The sequence below is a fragment of the Metopolophium dirhodum genome, chromosome 8, assembly GCF_019925205.1.
Source record: "Metopolophium dirhodum isolate CAU chromosome 8, ASM1992520v1, whole genome shotgun sequence".
Taxonomy (NCBI): Eukaryota; Metazoa; Arthropoda; class Insecta; order Hemiptera; family Aphididae; genus Metopolophium; species Metopolophium dirhodum.
Window position 1 is genome coordinate 4,080,960 of NC_083567.1, and position 21,489 is coordinate 4,102,448.

A 21,489-nucleotide genomic window follows, 5' to 3' on the forward strand; every position below is an offset into this window, starting at 1 on the left:
ATGTATATAGTGATGTGTATATTATATGGGTGTGGAAATCGGTGCGGGGTCGACGACGAGTTGAAGATTTCCGAGCTCCGAATGATGCCCGGATCGTGGGTAGGTCGTGGGGGGGAGGGTGATATGCGGAGGTACTCGTCGGCGCACTGCACCGCACCTATATACCGACGATATATTATTATTATTATTATTATATTATTTAATATTAATTATTCGATCTCCACTGCAGACGATGACGGTTGTGTGTGTGGGAGGGGGGGGTGTACGCGCGTGTAAAAAATAAAACGAACTACACACCCCTTACACCTCGTCGGTCGGACCAGCGGCCGCTCGCTTGTTGTCATCACATCGTGTCTTCGTCGCTGTATTTAAATTGAACCATCACGCGCATATTATGGGTACCTATACTTACAACACGTGTATAGTCATTACAATAATAATGATATGATCGCTATATTTCATTATTTCGCTGTGTACACACTACACATGTATCGGGATTGATAAATTGTGTCCCAAATGACCATTACTCGGTTAATTGGGTCACAGATAAAAACTAAGTAGTAGATAAGTCGAGTCCCGGAAAAAAAAGGTTAGTCCGTTCATCTCATTTTTTTAATATCTAATAATTTTTATTAGAAGTCAAATTTTATGGTTATAGTAGAAAGTTTACAAATTTAACAGATTAAAAAAAATCTTATTATGGTATACGTAGATATATAAATTGTAAAAATTTAAAAATAAATTTAATTTTTATTATTATAATTAAATTAAAATATATGTGTTATAAAACATACTATAAAGTCTTTATTAGAAGTAAAATTTTATAATTACGGTATAAATGGTGGCTACGACCGGGCGTGTAAGTGTATTTGAAGCTGGGACCTAACTTACCTACTAACTTCTTTCCTCGAAACTCAATTTACCGCTTTCAAAATGCACACAAATTATACCAATTTACTAGCCCCCCCGTGTATACGAGTTGGTGGACGGCTGTAAGATTACAGAATAAGCCCAACCGATATAGATAATTACTAAAAATCAAAATGTATGATATAATATTTCATTATCTATTTTTAAATAAAACACGAGTATCGAAAGAAAAAATTATACCGATTTATCATCGGACCAGTATATATTATATATCCGAGTATGATGGGATCAAAAGAAGTCGTCCTGCTAAATCAGTGAAAATCCGTTCTTTATAAGAGAAATTTGGACTTCAAGTGCGCTATTAAAATAAACCTAAAAAAAAAATCGTAATTTAAAATTTCTTACAGATATACCAAAATGAGCCAAAATATTTAGTAAGTGAAGAAAATGTTTGTATAAATATTTTGTGAAAATGTAAAAATATCTCTACGGTTATTCTTTATTGAACTGACACAAAAATCAAATCAAAAACTGGTGTTGACTAAATACTCTTATATTTCTGATGCTTTTCTTTAGTATAAATTGTCGTCGTGTCATCGCTGTATTTTAAATTAACCATTTTACTAACCTATTTACCCATTTGCACAAATTTCGAAACGTTTTCCATTTGCGACGACAAGCGAATCTACATAACAACAAATTAACTTCCACCAGCACTTTATACTATAATAAATATGACCAGGAAGAGGAGACGCAAAACGACAAAATTATAATATTGTGTACCCGGGATTCGGAACGGACCGGAACGCGTTTCCGGTAAACCATAATATTTAAAGTACGTAGTTCCGTACCGTAAAAATGTAAGCTTTTGCGTTCCATTCCGTATGTTTAATTTCACATGAAAAAACATTTATTTTGAAGTAATGTACGTTTCCTTTGATATACTTAAATAATTTTAACAAATTTACCGTTGTAATAAAAAAATCATCATAATATATTATATATAGTATATAAGTACTTAGTGGCCAATTATAGTGGCGAACGGGTGTATTAGATTTAGATATACAATACTGTTCGACCTCCTATCTCATATATGATGCAAAAATAAATTAAAGAGTCGATTTCTGTTTTACTTTATTTATTATTTTATTCATGTATTGTTTGAAAAATATACACAGGTACATTTGAAATATATTTTTTCTACTTATTAAAAGTTCTAAGAAATACATTTTTAATGCGTTTGTTGGTATTTTTTAACTGTCGTTATAACCCCAGCCCTAATGAATACTAGTATTAGAAAGTATACAGTTAATAATAACGGAAAACGTACTATAATCAATGACATACGCCAAACGGTTATTAAACATTTTTTTTTTTTTTATAATTTCTAATTTTTCATTTCTAGCACAGTTCTCTAATGCTGATTACTACACTGATGCACAATTATATTATTTACGTTTCAAAAGATTATGTCAGACTTTGAGGATATTGAAATTGATTTGGCTGTACTGCGGTTGTCAGCTGTGACAGTGGATTTTACCCTGATGGCAAGTTTTCAAACTATTGGGTGCCGAGCGTTAAGGTAAATTTGGAAGATTATTCTGTAATTAGGTGAAACTACGAGTTGTTTTAGATGCGCAAAGACATAAAAAGCGTAAGCGATAAACAAAACTGAATGTAAGGTACGGACAACTACCCATATGCATTATAGAAACCTGTCGCAAAAAATATAAAACCCACCTGTAGTTTAATATTTTATGGTTGATTATATCCTTATCTTTCTTCCAACCAATTCGTAGGTATGTAATACATTAGATAAATATATAATACAAAAAATTATATGTAATTAAGCAATATAGGTATTGAATATTATATTATTTTAAAATAATAAAATATAATGTTTTATAATATTATAATAGTATAATATTATTAATTATTATGTTCTTTCATAACAATTTAAAAATTCTTAACAAGGCCATCGTCGTTTCTAAACTGAAAATAATTTTTGCCCAATCACTAAAATGCAGATTGAAACAAATCGCATACGATTATGACTTATGACTTATGGTTATGAGATACTGGACAAATTAATATCCACGACTGTGATGTACTTGAATTGCCTATCCAATACGCCGTGTGACCATAATTTATTGTATAATTTAAAAAGCGAATAAAACATGGTACCAGAGTTGGGAATTATACATCTAATAACTAGATAATTTAAACTGTTATCTGGGGTACTCCGTGAAGCTAAATGTCATAATAATTTGTTTCTTTAAAAATACTGAAATTGGGTGTAATACACCGACGAAATTAAATGTAATTTTCGTTCAAGAATATAAATTATATTATATTATAATATTTCAGAAAAAAGAACAAAGAAAAATCAAAAACAAACAGTGAGAATAAAATGTGAATCATCCAGAACTCACTATAAATGTTAATTGCTACGCTGTTAAAAAGTATGTATCGTGTATTATATTGGTAGGTATTTCTCTATGCGTTACATTATTTATATACTGAAAATATATTGAGATTACATTACATTACTAATAATTGTTTTTATTAATACGCGTAGCTTATAATATTATAGTTTTCGCGTTTGTTAATAATTTGTATTCTTTTGAATAAAATATGCGTTAGGAAAATCAATGAGTTGTGGTCGATTACAAAACTTAGACACTGGGTCATAACAATATCGTGACGTTGGATGTAAGTAAAGTGCATAAAAAGTAATGTATAAACATTTATAAACCATTTCAGCTGTAAATATTGCGATTTAGACGAACAATAATCGCTTTTTATCATTACTTATATATTTATATCATACATTCATACACGATAATATATTTGTAATCGTTTCGTTTTCAAAACGTGCGTAAACAAAATGACAAAGAATATCACCTAACATTCACATTTGGCAGCATATTGCACTGCAACAAGGAACTACCATATCGGGCTTATAATACCTGTGGGTATCTTAATCTAACCTGTGGTTATCTGACCTACCCACAAAAATTTAAAGCAAATTTGGTTTCGCTAAAAATGGTATTCAATCGTTATAGACTTATAATTTATAAATTATAATACCATGTATATTCGTTCAAAGTTCGAGTAAAAATTCTAAACATATAAAATTATGATCATGATACCAAAAATACTTTATTTACAAAAATGTTACTATTAACATCGGGTTTTAAAATACATGTAAAAAAAAACATTTTCAAATCCTTGAAAAAAGACAACCCTGCTGCAGTATGCACGAGAATCGCCCGTCGGCAGTCGATAAATAATATATAAAACAAAAAATATAATAATAATGCTACTGAGCCTGAAAACGGGAGGGATTGAAATAGAATATTATATTCAATATTATTATAATAATATAATATGTGAAGACGAAGACGACGATGACGAACAAAGGCGAACAACAGCGCAGAGTTGCCGCGCGAGGTCTTTTTGCTGGGTGACTAGTGATATGGGAATCTGGAGAGCCGAACAGGTGCGCCGGCAAACGATGTTTGTGCATTCGGTTGACTGCAAAGGCTAATACATCCCTTCGGGAAAATTGTACTTAGTTTATTCAACTATGAACCCAAAAGATAATAAAGCGAAAGAGTGGAGGGGCGGCGCACGTATAGGGGGTGGTCGTATCTGCGCCGCCAGTCAAAAGCAAAACAATATTACCTAATATTATATTATTATTATTATCATTATTAATATTATACAGAGACTCGCGGTGGAGGTATATTAGTCGTGACTCGTGAATCATGATATTATTATAATGCAAATAGGTGCAACGCGCGTGCACAGTTATAAAAATAAATCGTTAAAAACAACGAATTGAAAATTCGGAATAACAGTATATAAATATATTATATGGGTACACATAATATATTATTATTATACACAGGTTCATAAATATTATTAAACAAGCCCGAACCGAATATCGTTTGAGTGACCACGCTCGTGTGCCTGCGATAACAGACTGTACGCGAAACTATATACGAGGGGTATTCTGCAGGTTTTTCCGTACTGACTTTGAGAATGATCACATGTCAGCTGACCGGAATCGAAAAATTTTTTTATGTCTTAAAAATTCATGGTTTTTAAGTGTACTAACGTGGTGGTCTCTCGATCGTTCAATTTTAATCTTACCCACAAAAATTTCTATTTTGATGTGTCTGAATAATCACGCACTAAACATAAGGTACTATAGAGAAACGATAAATAATAAATCCTTAAACTGTTGTTTTAATCAAATACGAATTCCTACCCCAGATTTATTTGTTCTGAAATTCTCAAAAAACGAGTGAAATATTTTTGGTGGGACGACGATTCTCGTGTTAGTGGTGTATTATTGGTATCAGTGGTGTATAGACATGATTACTGAAAGGGGGGGGGACAAAAAGAAAAACGACATTGCTAAATGGAAGGGGAATATTGGAAAATCCCCCACCCTCTCAAAACTTTTTACTAAGGTAATAAAAGCCAATGGGGGGATCTGATTGGTATTGCAAAAAAGTTATAATACTGAACGATATAGGTAACACCAGTACCTTTATTATGCGTTTACATTTCCAAAACGTAAAATGGGTTTTCAATTCCATTCAATAACGCATCTGACATGAGGTGATCATTCTCAAATTTTGCACAGGAAAACACGAAAAACTCCGAATATAAATCAGTCCCAACATCCTTGATACATTTCACAATAGGTACTTATATTTTAGAATAAGGTCTGTAGTGGTTTTCACACATTTTCGGTATTTTGGGGATTTGAAATATAATTAAGAAAATTTTAAATTAGTAGTACCTATAGGTATACCATCTACGTTTCTAAAACTCAGTGATTGTGGTTTGTGGTTTTTTAGGTTTCGGCTTAAATTTTGGTTTCCTAGAAAAACCAAAAACTTTGGTTCCATTCCAATATATTTTATACGTAGTTAATAAAAAAGTAACAAATCAATACGATCAAAGCATTTATTGACATGGAAAAATATCTGTATTAAATAAGTTATCTTAAAATATAGGATCCTGCGGATTCGGTTTCTAAAACATTTATACAAAGAATTTATAGAATAAAAATCCAATATTTTTAAAGCTGGGTTCTGGTTCATTTTGATTGCCATCCAATAATTACGATATGAATATTAAAAATAAAAATTCAGTCACATGCACCTAACATTTACCTGACTTTGAAATAACTATTGGTTAACAATTTGTAACTAAAAACAAAAATATTTTTACCAAAAAAAAAAAAATTATAACTTTTACGGCCATTTTCATCACGCAATATCTACCGAAAAAAAGCCAAACTACCATATTTATGCTATGGTCACATTTTGGATTTGTTTCAACTGTCCATTTGTGTGCACCTCGAGAAAAAACAAATAACCGTCGCACACCAACACAACGGAATGCCTGGAAATTGGAAATATTGTACGAAATCAATTTAATAAATTTAAAAAACCATAAGAGCAGCTCCATCTTCTGACAAAAACAAACAGAAAGCTGGCACGAACATTTCTACCGCCACGGCCATCACCTATTACCATGATATCACGCCGTAACCGCGTGTGGTACATTGAAATGAAAGTTCCCGAGGTGGATTTATGACTAATGCATATAAATGGAAAAAATCGATTGGTCTGATAGTGAGTAATTGTTTGTTGTTACATATACATATACTTATACTAAACAACTTTATAAATAACTACTTACATATAAGTAACTAACACTTTCGAACACTTTATAATAATATTATGTAATTTAAAACGTCCTATGTACATTTGGGGGTTATTTTATTACCAGTCGGTTATTTTCTAAGGCCAAGGAGTATTAGGCAAATATTATGTGGCAAGTACTACCAGGCCATGCCAATGTGTCCGAGTGTAAATGAACATTAGTCTGCGTGCGCACACACCGCAGCATATGTCAACGCGTCGCGACCTGTATCCATTCATCGTCGTGACCCATTCATTTACATTGGTTAAATTCAAAACTCCGACGATGGCGCGTCTCCCTCGCCGGTATGGCGCGTATGGACTTAAGAGGACGCCATACCCGCGTGTGTTGTCTCCGTCTAACAGACGCGTAACATACGAAATTTACGCTCAGAAATTCAAGTCTTATGCCGTTACCTTAAAATTTAGAGTGAGTCGACTTATCACGAAACTCGATGGTAAGAATATTATCCGTGTTTTGTTGCGAAGTTTTTTCACGATATTTCGGTTTTTAAGTGAGTTATGAGCGTTTTTAATTTACATTTATTATACGCACTATAACTCACTTGAAAACTGAAATATCGTAAAAAAACTTCCAACAAAACACAGAATATATTATTACCATCAAGTTTCGTAATAGGTCGATTCACTCTGATTTTTAAGCTAACGGCATAAAACTTGAATTTCTCAGCGTAAATTTCGTATGTTACGCGTCTGTAAGACGGAGACAACTACACGTCATGCGGGCGTCCTCTTAATCAATGTAAACTAAAAACGCGCGCATGATACGCGTTCATGTGAAACGGGCGTAAGAACCTCATAGATAATATAAGAATATATTTATTATTTATTATTTATTTTTTATTTATATATATATATAATATATTATATTATCTATGAAGAACCGGCGTTCACGCACTCGCAGGCACATGTCAATATATTAAATTAGGAAAAAGTATACGGTTACTTTTCGAGTAAAAACATACCTCTGCTGTGACAAAATTGTGAGACCTAGGTTGGTGCGATTTTGATTCTGCAACAACCCTACCAATTATTAACATACGTCCTTTAAAGAACGGTCGAATAACTTTTTAGAGATATTATTTTTCTTCAAATACTTAATTATATGGTTGAACAAAAAAATGTTTTAAAAACTGAAATTTGTAAAATATATTATAATACGTATTGTCAAAAGTTCAAACTTTAAAAAAAAAAGCTCCGACCTCCCACCGTTCTCTTGATGAGATGTTAAGAAACGTTATTATTTTTACAGCATTAAAATCGAGCTATCTAAAGTCTCACAATCTTGTCACAACGGAGAGTCTAAAAACGATTTTTTTTTTATAATAATATATCTGTGCGTGAAGCTTATAATAGGTCTATAATAGAGAGTATATCGCTATCAGTGTGGGCCGGCTGAATGGTGTTTTTCGAACATGTTGGGAGCACTGCATTTAGTTTTTGAAACATTTTTAGATGTAGCCAACAATCACGGATTAATTAAAATTGTTTATTATTACTATTATTATTATTTATTTATATCTTAAAAGCTCTCGGTTCTTATTATTATAGTATCGGTTATTATATAGTATCGATTAATTATTATGGTATCGATAAAATTGATGAATATTAAAATATATAAATTATCCGATCATTCTAGAATGTAGATATTATGTTGTAGCGTTGGCAATTTATTAACTTCAATGGTAGTAGTCAGTAGAATCTTGAAATTGTTAATACCTATGTGACTCGTTTTTCAAGTCCACCTTGCTGCGTATATTATTATAAACTAATATAAACTTCGATATTTTGAATTTGATTGTTCGTAGACATACTACTATACTAGGTCTAGGGCGCATACTGCGGACTACTAAAATGGATGAAAATAATATGTCTGACGAAGACGAGAGTTTGACATATGAACAACTAAGAGCAAAACGTATCAAAATAAATGAAGAAATGTTTGAGTGAGTTGTTTTTTCTTTAAATTATTTTGCTAAACACTTTGATATGCCAACCTATTATAAATCTCAGGAAAACCTCATACCTGCATGTGTTTAATTTGTCTTACATAAGTTACAGTCGCATTAACGCCAACTTTAAATTTTGTCGAGTCCATCTATCTTACTCTGTTATTTTAAATATTAGAGTGAAATGATTTAGCCATGGATAGCCTAGGTATTATCATATTTAAGGGTAAGAATCATCCTGGACCAAGCTTTTTATAGTAATTAAACTATGAAACAAGTTATGAGCATTTTAAAAGTGTACATTGTAATTCACACTAACTACCTAATATTATTATAAATAACAGAGTAAAATCAATTCTTCTGAACATGAAATTCAGTATGTTATCTATGGTATTAGGATTTAGGAAAATAATTCCAAATAAACGATTGAAAGTCTTACTGCAAGACAGATTACAATTATATATTAAGACGTCTACCTATATTATCTTTCAAACCTTAAAATGTATTTTAGTTAAGTATTATTATTAATGACAGGGCTTTATTAAAAGATCAACGCTTTTATAGCTTTATAATAGTAGACCTGACTGATGCATTAGATAATAGTTTTCTTCATATCCCTGGTGCCACTGATTGGTTTTTTGATAATAATTTTTCTTTAAATCCTGAACATAATATTTTACAATTCTAATGTTTTGTGAATAATAAGACATATTTTTTACTGGTATTTATTGTTGGTTAATAAAAAACAAACAACGTATTATTATAGGAATTATATATAATTTATAGTAAAAAAATAATTATTTTTCCGACTTCTTTTTCCGTGTGTTCAAATATCTTATCCCTGGCCTTGTTTACCATTACTTTTGCGATAGTCATCACATGCTGATACAAGTATTCTAGCCCTATTAAATAAGTTATTATATTATATAATGGTTGCACTACTGTTTAAAGTTAAGCAGAGCCAACATTTCATTGAACACTTTTATTATATAATATTCTTCTTTTTCTTCTACTGGCTTATACTACTCTAAAAGAGATTTTGCCACCATCACAACTTTGCGGGCCTAGAGAAGAGGTGCACTGTAAAGTGTGTTTCATTAGCCCTACACTGACTTTGGGTCTAGTTCTCCGGGTTGAGGGTTAAGTGTAGGAATAACAACGTTATCTTGGAAAAAACTTTCTGTTAAGATACCATCACAAACTAAGCATCGTACACGGATTAATTAATTAAATATTGTATAAACAATATATAGCCAATATAGGTACCTATCAATATTGTAATATTGTGTATAACGATATACCTACATTTATATAGGTAACTTAACATTGCATTCTTAAAATAATGACTATTAGCCAAAAATAATATACTTGTATATTATACATGAAGTGTCATGTAGAAATACACACTACATTTTTTTTAAAGTCTATTTCCTACACAATACTCCTTAAATGTTATAAAAATTTGAATATTTGAAGATATGTATTGTGGTCTTTGAGTATACTCAAAAATTCCAAAAATCAGAATTTGATTAAATTCATTATTACCTTAAGGAAAAAATGGGTGTTAACATACTTGTTGAATCACGCAAACAATAGGTACACCTAGGTAAAATAAAAATATATTATAATTATGCATTTAATCATTTTGTAAATTTTTCAGTATACTGGGTGTAAGTCAAGCTGCAAAGACATTAGCAGATTGCTTAAAAAAAAAGCCACTTGTTAAAAAAAATGAACCTAAACCGGCAGCCATGTAAGTTTTAAATGTTAACTATATTATATTATTCAAATTTTAATGTTTATTTCCTAATTTATATTTATTTTTTTCAGAGAACCTGTTAAACGTTCATTGAGAATAGCTCATTTGCCAAACCCTCAAGGTTCTTATTACTCAGGTAACTACTTCAAATATTTTTTATGTTTCTTTATAATAAATCAGATATTTATTTAATATCAGGTATTTAACATAGAATGTTCTACATGTCATGTTTGTTATTTATCTGTGTATGAGTTAAAAAAAAAAAATAGAAAATCTTTAACTTACTACTTTGGTAAATAATTTACTGTTTTTGTGTAAGAGCCCTGCTCAAAACCATTTTCTGAATGTAATGATTTATTATAACTTATTATTTTATTGATTTTACTAAGCGATAAAGTGAAATAACTTACTTACATCCATTCTACATATTTTATCTTACATTTAAAAAAAAAATGTTAAAGTACAACAGTTATATAACAATAGTTACTATATTAAATTATTAAACATATTAAATTATCAAATAAATTGTTTGTTTTTTATATTTTTTTTTTTGGTAGAAAAAAGTATAAACATTAATTAATCTGATCATAATGAAACATAAATTAGAGATATTATATTATAATAAAATTATAAAATTGTTATAAATGAAATGCATTGTGCATTTTATATTATATATTGTCTGGGGTGGCCAACCGGCGGCTCGCGTCTTCATATTTTTACTAATATAATAATAGGTATTATTATTTTTCATTATATTGTTGGACTCCCAACTTGTCGCTAGCTATCCCTGGTATATATCCTACATAGTTACAAATCAATTGTTGTAGATTGTTGTAATTATAAATTAAAATTATTTTATTGTATTTATTTAAGATAGATTGAGTATATCAAGACGAAAAAAAGACTCATATTTTGTTGAAAAATTGAATGACGACGTAGCCATTAAAGAACCGGTTAATGATTTTCATACGTTACCAAGTAAAAAGTATGCAATAAGTTCTAAGTTATTGATAATTTTAATTGTTCTATAATTCTTTAGTTGAAATATAATTGTACAACTAGAAAAATGTATTATACCATTTTTATTTTGAACTTTAAATTTTAAATTATTTTTAACTTTTTACACTAAATTCCATTCAAATAGAATTGTCAGCTTATGAATTTAATTTAATTGCATTTTGGAACATTTAATGGAATGGTATATTATGTATATCAACTATCACAAATTGAAATTATATGTTTCTCTTTACACCCTTTCGATAAAAATTACATTTTTAAAGTCCTATTACAGATATATTAATATTTCCATTTTCAACTATTATTGATATGTTTAATATTATTTTATTTACATTTAGATTTGTTCATGTGCTAAGAAGTCTTGATATGAATATACCATCAATAAAAATGTCGGAGTTTGGTATCCAATCACTTGCTATTCATCCTTCAGAAACATCTCTTATAATTGCAGCAGGGGACAGGAAAGGAAACATAAGTGAGGCTAAATACATAGTAATATATTTAATTTTATGGCATTAAGCATACAAATATAATTTTATTATAACTATTACTTATGTAAAAATTCAATTTTGTAGCATTGTATGACAGAAATTCAGTAATGCAAATGTCTATGGTTCATAAAGCTCAAGTTAATTGTATTTCATTTTGCACTTGGGATCTGAACAAGTTGTTTTCAACTAGTCATGATGGGTCTGTCGGATATGGTGATACTGTTAAACACACTTTTGAAATAGTCAGTAAAATATATTTACTTAAGAGATGATCATTGTTTTAATTATGTTAATTAAAGTTATATTATTTAAATAAATAGATTTATAAATCAGAACGGAAGTGTATAAGTAGATCAAATATTAATCACACCACATGGCACAGTGACTATGAAAGAAATCTTCTCATTGGAAATGGTATGTTCTATGACTGATGTCTGTTAGTTGTTATACGTCATTACCTTTAGATCAAGTGTTTTATCATTTTACTTAAATATTTAAGGTTCTGGTCATGTAGATATGATTGACACACGATTACCAGATAAAATTATCAACTCTGCCTGGTGCCATCAAAGATCTGTGTGTACAGTTCAGTGTCACCCATTGTTAAAACATTACTTTTTAACTTCATCTGAAATTGGGTAATGCTAATTGCTATTATAATATTGTATAAACAATTAAAATGTTAAAATGTATTCTTAAAATCTTTTAGATTTATATTATACTAGCTGATCCCGTGCACTTCGTTGCCCGTTAAATGTATCAACTCTATATGACTCAAACTTTGTTCAATTTGTTATTTAATATTCGGTGTATGGTGTTCAAAATGTATCTTAACTTTTCTGTTGCCCGGAATAAAAATTCTGATTCGCAGCAGTACATAATCAGGTAGGCAATCTTGTGCTGTTTGTAAGTGTATGAATTAACTCTAAAGTATCAAAGTTATACCAAGTTTGTCGTTTTTAGTTAATTCCACCTACGGTAGATTAATATTATCAATTTATACAAAATCCTATCCTAACCTAACCGTACTAAAATTCAATGAATAAAAAAAAAAAATTTAACCCCATGTAAATTAACCTATCTTCTTCCCAGAGGTCTAATCTACCCACAAACATTAATTTATATATATATATTTAACTATATAAATACACAGACTATAACTATACAGACTAAACTCTGGAACTACTTAACAGATCTTCTTGTATATATTATATATATGTATGTATATTGACAAAAAATAATACAAATTAACAAACATGCCCAATTAACCAATAGCAACCAATATATTATACACCGGTCGATTTTCCTAAAACTTTCTTTCATGTAAACCTTCTTTGTGAAATACGCTTTCGTTTAAAAAAAAAATCAAGAAGATCTGATAAGTAGTTCCAGAGTTTAGCCTGTACAGAGATTTTCATTTCACATTTTTATAGTTAGATATTATATTATAATTTATATTTTAAAAGTAAAGCAAATATAGTTATTTTTTTTTATTATTATTATAATAGCCTAAAAACCCATTTATAAACAAAAATTTCCATCGGAAATCTCAAAATTCCCGTTTGAGCACCTTCCGGGGTTGGTCCTCTCCCTTTTAAAATTAGCCTATCTTTTAAGTTTGGCCAAATTACACACATTGTAGAAATTTCATCAAGATCAGTCCAGTAGTTTCAGAGTTTATTCCGGACAAAGATGTGACACGGGATTTTTTATATAAGATGTCATTAACTATGATAATATTTGTTTTGTTAACCATTAAAATTATATTTATACTTTTAGAGAGGTTTCTTTATGGGACATAAGAAGTATGACGGACAAACATATAAATCCAGTTCTACGATTTAAACATCCTAAAGAATTGACAAGTTCATTTTTTTCTGCCGATGGAACCAAGATGGTGTCAACATGTATTGACAACAATATAAGGCTATTTAATACCGAAAAATTTAATTTGGATGCTACAAGTAAGCTGAAAATATTAAAGTTTTCTTTAATAATGTTCAATAAATTGTACGAGTTTCCAAATATAAAAAAACTGAGGCAACGTGTTAAGTAGAAACTACTTATTATATACCAACATTTTTGATAAAGCGAATTACGCCATGATGGATTTATGATTGCACTGATAGCACAGCATAGGCGCAGAATAGGAGGGTCTAAGGGAGCTATAAATAGCTCCCCCCTGGAATTTTGTTAGCCCCCCATTCCGTATTTTTTTTAGTTACATTTTTAGAATATATGTTGTGTATCAGAAATATGATAGGCTATAGCCCCCCTCCCCCCATATTAATTCATCACGCTACGCCTATGATCCCCAGTGGCGGTCCCAGTATTTTACTTCAGGCGTAGCACATTTAATACAGAATACACATACATTCCTATACCTAACAACACACACACAACCACACACAGTATATTCTATACGTTTCATTCAATTTTCCTACTTGGAATTTTCATTTTATTTTATTTTTATAAACAGCTAATTTATTAAATTGTTGTAGTTATTAGTTATAACAGTTAAAATAGATCCCTAGTTGTTATTTATAGAAGTTACAGCTTTGGCCCTACAAGCCCATCAAGTAGTAGACAATGATTAAAATGTTGTAAATTCATGACCGAATGATGCAATTATATTTTCTTTTAATATCATGTCTTGTAGGACTTCCTTCAATAAAAATGTACATCTATTATTTTTCAAACTGAACGATGAATTTACCTTTTCAACTATAGATTCTACTAATACCAAACTAAGACTGCGAGCATAGCAGTGGACATATATAATAAATGTATTTTACACTTTACACTTAGCTTATATTGCTCCAATACTGCCAGGCATGGCACCATCAAAACAGACTGAGATAATAGACGTCCAATTTGTTGTCATGGTTTTAGGTTTTATCTTAAGGAAATCACATAGTTTTTAAGTTCTTCCTTCTATGCATACTCATAATTATGAATAATTTAATTAATTAATTAAAATCAATATCAATAATTTAACGATTTTAAAAGCTAACAGATACCGATCTAAAATTCTTATAAAAACATAATCGGCTTTAAACAGTTAATTTGCACTTATATAATTGAGGTAGGTAGTTAACAGATAATGATAAGAAGTTAGTATTGTTTTGGTTCAATATACACGAAAATTGAATCCGACTAATATGTGTGATAGTTTTAATGAATAGTGCCATAGTGGTAATATATTGTCACAATGTAGAGAAGATCTTCTCTACATCGTGATCTGAAGTTATTCAAGCCTATCATAAGAACTACAAACTAACAACTAACAACTGAGTTCTTGATCAGAAAAATATATCGTGAAATAACAAAGGTATATAAATTATAAAATACCTACCTTATGAGTTATAAATAAGTATGATAACAACCAGTAAAAAAAAATTGGTGGTTGAAATGTCAGGTGCAGCACAAACTGCACTCGTAGGACCACCTATGCTGATCCCCAATATTTCAAAACTATCTGGGCAAAAGTATAACTTTTAATAATATTATAATAATTTTCAATATGTTTTAGAACCCACGTGCATAATTCCATATTTTAGACAGTATTATGAACATAGTTTACAAGCCAAATGGAATCCTGGAAGAAATGATGCATTCTTCATTACATCAATGCTATGGCCTGCAAGAGTATGTTTAATAATTGATAATTTAGTTATATTACAAATATTTAAAACAGAATAATCTTATATGAATTCTACTTAATGATATTAATATGATTGGTATCACAGTTATCTACTCAGGTTGGACAACATGATAAGAATTGTGGTCTCAAAATAGCGTTTTGATGAACTAAAGCGCTAGTATTCACGAGACCATAATAATTATTATATTATATTATTATAGATGGGAATTGACAAAATATGTAAAACTATTTTTGCCATGTAAAAATTGTAAACAAGGTTATGGTGTAATAAAACTGTGGTAGAGTACGTGGGACAACCTACCTCTAGACATTTTGTTTTATGCTGTTATTTGTAACCGAGGGGGCAATAAACATTACAATATACTATTTAGTATTAACTATTTATTGCTTTTACTCTCCTAATTTTTTTTTTCTATGACACCTTAAAATAAGGATTGAGGATCATAATACAAAAAATACATGAAAATATGCATAGTCAATTTATGTGTCACATAATACATGGTAAACCATGTCATATCCATATGTGACACATGCATTGACTATGCATACGGACATTAGAAAATTATAGTTAAATTTATTTTTTTACGTTATTAAAATTATAATAAGAGATTTATATAGCATTTCATAAAAACAGTATTTGTTTTAGTGATTTAATTTTTAATTAAAGAAAATTCTTCTTGTCCTTGGAATAAGTCAACTAATATTAGTGAGAAATTAATCATGGTTTAAAAAATAATAGGCGGAATAAAAAAAATGTATTTACAATATTTGTAAATTACATCAATAATATCATTACCTTATATTACGTGTAGTATAATTCTTGTAATTTCTTATTAAAATAAATATCTTTCCCCTTTCAGTTTGTCTTCTTTTATTCAAAAACTTATTTTTTGAAAGATCACTATAATTAATTTCCCATGTGTTTTCAGATGCAAGTTTATGATTGTGAAGGAAATGTATTGCATGATCTAATCTCTAAAAATATGAAGAGTCGTTGCAACGTCTTGGAAGTTCATCCCACCCAAGCTATTTATGTCGGAGGAAATACATATGGTCGTTTACATATATTTAGCACCAAGAACCAACTAATATAGAGCTCTCCTTTATTAAATTATTCATTTACTTATCTATAAGTATTAATACCTAATTAGTGGTTAGTAATTATTACTAAACAAAAAAGGCTATACATTGTTATTTTACTTATTATTATATCTTCTCACTTATATCATGTTTAATCATTATATTATTTACAATAAATGATCAAATTGAAATGAACACGCATATTGTTCTGTAATCCTGCAGTCTTCCCAATCAGACTAAATTTACCTGAATTAATTATGTTCCTCTCTCAATCTTGGGTTTTCTCAAGGGTCCGTCGAACGTTAACATATGGAATTTTCCAGAAGGAAACCAAATGAAGAATTTTATTTTATTTTTTCTGTTTGGATATGAAATGTTGTTATACATATATAAAACGTATATTACCAATCAATTTTTTTGTTTGTACCCTAAAAATTGTACTTGTTCTATAGGTAGGTAACATAGTTATTCTTTTTAGGTATGTATCTGTATATGGCTACCTATATCAAATATAAATAATTTCTTCAGTTTTTTCGTGGTCAATAAGTAATTAGTTAGCAACGAATTGAAAATAAAGTAGCAAAAATCACAGATGTACATCATGCTGCAAGTAAAATGTACCTGAATATGTACATGGCATTGTGATTATTCTAACTAAAAGTTGTGAGACTAATAATGTGAACAGATTAAAGAAGATAATATCACACAGAACAAAAAAACTACCAAATTAATTAACAAATAGAAATTTAATAAAATAATTTAATTATATGATTTTATACCTAATACATACAATAATTATACAACTATGATACAAAAATATTTATAAATAAGCTTTTGTTAACATTTTGAATCCTAAGTAATTCATTGAAAATTTGAATTTTAAATAGGTAACATTTGTGGAAAATGCATCGTCCTGTCTTTTCAATAATTATAAAATAATGTAGCTATAAAAATAAAAATAACAACAAATGATAATAACCATTCAATATTTTTTAAATTAAATTTAACTAAACATTGCTTTTAAAAATATTTTTAATTAACAGTTTAAATTTAATGGATAAATAAAAATTATAGTTCTAAATTAAATTTTTTTTTAAATCTAATAGTTCAACATAATTATAGGTTAAATATAATTAATAAATGTTTTCATTTCCTGTTTAATAGTCTTGAATTTCTTAAAACTGACAGTCCGTATAAATATAGTTACTTCTACTTGATAGTGCTGTTCTTGACGGTTTTAAATCGAGTAACCAAGGTGAAAGGAATTGAGCACTTAATTTCAACGCTTCCATTTCATCTAGATCATTAATTGTTGCTGCCATTCCTCTGTCGAGCAAAATATTAACCACTTTAGAAGCACTAGGTCTATTTGTAGGATCCAAGTCTACCATTTTTTTTAGCAATTTTTCTAGACTTGTGCTGAAAAATGGAGTTTGAGGTAACGAAAATTCACCATTCCTCAAACGATGCCATTCTGGTCCATTTTTAGGTAAATGTTTTCGAGTTGCTGCCTCGTATACTGTAAGAGCAGTAGAAAACACATCGACTTTCTGCAATTGAGAATAATCGTCACGTAATAGTTCCTTAGGTAAGTAGCGAGAGTCTCCGTCTTCAATATTTCGGACATCTTCGACACATATTGTATGCCCAAAGTCACCTATCTTGTAAACAATATGTTTGTCAACTATTTCATCTTCTTCGTCGTCTAGATCATTGGCAAACACTAATGACCCATTAGTTTTGCATACCAATATGTTGGCTGATTTTATGTCCAAATGGGCGAGTTTCTTGGAGTGGATGTGAGCCAGGCCATTGCACACATGCCACAACAATCGCCTCAGAGCGTTGTCGCAAAACGCATGATCAGACTCGTGGATCATGCGTTCCAGGGTGCCTCCGTGGCAGAACTCGGTTTGAATGTAAATGTGACCCCTCTCGTACCAGGCCGTGAAGTACGAGACCAAGTTCGGATGTCGCCCAAACACCGAGTTCGCGTACACCTCCTTCCGGACTAGATACTCTGGGCTCCTGTGCACCGTCTGTTTGATTTTTTTAATCGCATACGGTATCCCGTCGAACAGATTTGTGCACTTGTATATGACTCCGAAACTACCTGTGGCGATGTACTCGTCTATCCTGAACTCTTCGTTGAAGCGGGACGTCTGCAGTTCGCGTATACTGACGTTGGTCATCTTGCCGCTGTCCACCAGACGTCTGACGACGGACGGATGGACGGTACCGGGCGATTTGTTGTCGGGCGGCGTGCACTGTCCGAGGCTCAAGCAGTCGTCACGGTCCTCGGGACCGGTGATACGTAGGTGCTGGTCGTCGTCGTCGTCTTCGTTCGATCCGGTTACGCGTTTCTTTCGGTTTTTCAGTATCGCGATGCCGGTCGGCGTGAACGGATTTACCGACACGCGGAACTTGTCGGCGATTCTGGCGGACCCGGAACTCTGGCGAACTCGCGGAACGGCGACAGCCTCCAACAGCGGTGTGGGCGTCGAGGGCAGACCGTCGGTGACCAGCAACCGTGGACGTGTGGACGAGGGCAGACCGTCGGTGGTCAGCAACCGTGGACGTGTGGACGAGAGCAGACCGCGGCCGCCGGCCAGTCTGATCCTGACAAGATAACAAACGATCGAAAACAAAGCGAGGAAAACGCCGAGAGAACCGACGGAAACATCCATCATGATAGTAGGTAAGTAGTTACTTTTGGGCATTGCGTTCACAGGTCCGACGAGTCTCGTCACTGCGGGCCGACCGTCACGAAACGATACACACCGGAAGTGAACATCTGCCTGCCGAGACGTCGTCGTCGCGAACCCTCAATATTCTCTCCGAACTGGAGAATCGCGACCGTCGACACCGGAACAACGTATTTCCGGTTTCCCGCGAATGTGGACAGGATTTTATCAACGCGACGATGTCCGACTGGGTTTTATCCGGACTTTTCGTACCAACTTAAAGTTTCCGGAAAGTTTGGGGTGTAGTCACTCGTCGACGGCCGAATGTCGAATGTCGATTGCGATTTGCAGGCAGTCTGAACTCTGCAGCGGCGTTCGTCGTTACTCGTTATGCCAATAATTCAAAAAACCGGTTTTGTTAATTTTTTCTCATGCCGACTACCTATTAAGTATTAACACTATCACTGTAGGTATTTTAAAAATAGCACGGCAGAAAAATTCAAAAATATAACCATATATAACCCTGGGGGGCCCGTCCACGGCTGTATAGATAAAAGATTAATCCGTTATTGATATTATGATATCGCGTTTGCTATAATTTGTTTTACAACTTACCTACTGCTCAGTGTTCAGTGCTCAACAGTCAACAGTAAGTTCGGGCTGTGCGCCTGTGCCACAACATTAGAGTATAAAACGAACTTAATAAGTATTGGAAATTTTGCGTTTGTTGCAAACGAGGAAGGTGAAGTATAAACTGAGTAAGACGCAAAAGTATTATTCTTTTATTTTTTCTTAATTTAAGACTAAGTGTTTAATAGCCAGTGACGAATTTTCGGCCATTCTAAGGGTTTAAGAATTAAAAAATAAGTAGTACAAAATCAATATAAAAATATTTTGTATTTAAAAAAAATCATAATGTATTATGTATGTTATAGTAACTTTTACTGATGGAACATGCGATTGCTGTGTGTGCAAGCTATACAACACTAGTTATCGCTATGATTTACCGGCCATTCCGAGACCCGCTCCACTAACAGCCGCGGTACAAACCACCCAGGGAATGCTCATTCAGTAAGTTGCTCTTCGTCAAAAATTTGGTTTTACTTTCAATTTATTAATAAATTCTATTTTATTTAATATTAATTAATAGTACACATACCTATTAGTTTTTATTATAAGCCAACAAACTAAGTATATATTAATTCGTGAATAAGACATTAATCAATTTGACACTGTGTTTAGAGCACCTGGTGCCCGGTTCGATAATAGAGTACCGGGTCACACTGTAAACTACATGTTGCCATTGAGCATTGGGCGCCTAATTTAAATGTATAATAATAGTTATTTTACTAGGGAAACTTGAATTGTTTATTTGGCCTTTACTAACCTTTATAGGTATCTTTTCCTTCAATTGTATAACATCATGACGAGCATAGACGAGTACCTATATATGTTGAATTACAAGTTTATTCACAGTTTTTTTTCAAAATTCTGTTTTTTGTTTTAAAGTTAAATAATAATATAAGTATGAAACTCCAAAATACTTTTAATTCATTCGAAGAATTTTAAAGTTGTTTCAGGTTCTACCGGTTTCTACAAAGACACAAATTATGTAGGTAGATAATTTTTTCAAAGACTGCAAGACATTGGCCTCAATAAATGTAACAGCATTAAGTAAATTAAATACAAATTATATTACCTAAATATAAAGTAATATAAGCAATATAATTCTAAAATATTGAAATTTTTTAGCTAACACAAAAAAATATCATTGCAATCATAATAATGTGAAGAAATTGGCACATGGCGTGTTTGACAATCTATTATATAATTTTTTTGTTTATGCCGGGCAACTCCATCGTAAATGGAATAATATAAAAATGTATAATGTTTACCACAGTGTGGAGATATTTGCTAAGAAATTTGTTGTTAAGTATATAATTGACATAAAAACAAAAATATACACATTACATTTTAAAATGTATTTTAAACCCTCTTTTATTGGCTCTTACTTCCCTAATTAACAAAATTTCACTTCCCATTTCGTCCACTCCATGACATCATTTCACCCCAAGTTAGAGGGTATCCACACTGGTGGGCCTCCCTCCTCACGTTATTCATATTTTATTTATCATAGCCCATACTCTTATTGTGCCTTATTGTGTACAGATTGTGTATTTTATTAATAATAAAAAAAAAAAAAAAACTTTCTAGGCCTCATTGCTGAA

General features: G+C 31.3%; 2 protein-coding genes across 13 annotated transcripts in view; one reads left to right on the forward strand and one right to left on the reverse strand.

Annotated features, from left to right (window-relative positions):
- Window positions 1–16,721, forward strand: part of LOC132951090 (WD repeat-containing protein 76-like) — a 128,769-nt gene extending 112,048 nt beyond the window's left edge. For 5 of the 12 annotated variants that reach the window (XM_061022795.1, XM_061022797.1, XM_061022793.1 and 2 more), the window contains 13 exons: window positions 2,276–2,452; window positions 3,238–6,527; window positions 8,426–8,563; window positions 10,227–10,319; window positions 10,397–10,461; window positions 11,199–11,310; window positions 11,681–11,817; window positions 11,918–12,075; window positions 12,154–12,247; window positions 12,333–12,471; window positions 13,613–13,797; window positions 15,366–15,481; window positions 16,427–16,721. In XM_061022795.1, coding sequence (XP_060878778.1) covers window positions 8,472–8,563; window positions 10,227–10,319; window positions 10,397–10,461; window positions 11,199–11,310; window positions 11,681–11,817; window positions 11,918–12,075; window positions 12,154–12,247; window positions 12,333–12,471; window positions 13,613–13,797; window positions 15,366–15,481; window positions 16,427–16,591 — 1,356 coding nt within the window. In that variant the 5' untranslated portion in view covers window positions 2,276–2,452; window positions 3,238–6,527; window positions 8,426–8,471 and the 3' untranslated portion in view covers window positions 16,592–16,721. Of the gene's footprint in view, window positions 1–2,275; window positions 2,453–3,237; window positions 6,528–7,201; window positions 8,564–10,226; window positions 10,320–10,396; window positions 10,462–11,198; window positions 11,311–11,680; window positions 11,818–11,917; window positions 12,076–12,153; window positions 12,248–12,332; window positions 12,472–13,612; window positions 13,798–15,365; window positions 15,482–16,426 lie in introns of those variants that run through there. The other 7 variants (XM_061022796.1, XM_061022800.1, XM_061022794.1 and 4 more) reach the window with 6 other exon arrangements.
- A 694-nt stretch (window positions 16,722–17,415) lies between these two features.
- Window positions 17,416–20,001, reverse strand: LOC132950320 (wee1-like protein kinase 2). The gene has a single exon (XM_061021726.1). It carries the CDS (start codon window positions 19,295–19,297, stop codon window positions 17,753–17,755), a length of 1,545 nt encoding a protein of 514 aa, XP_060877709.1. The 5' UTR covers window positions 19,298–20,001; the 3' UTR covers window positions 17,416–17,752.
- Between the last annotated feature and the right edge of the window lie 1,488 nt (window positions 20,002–21,489).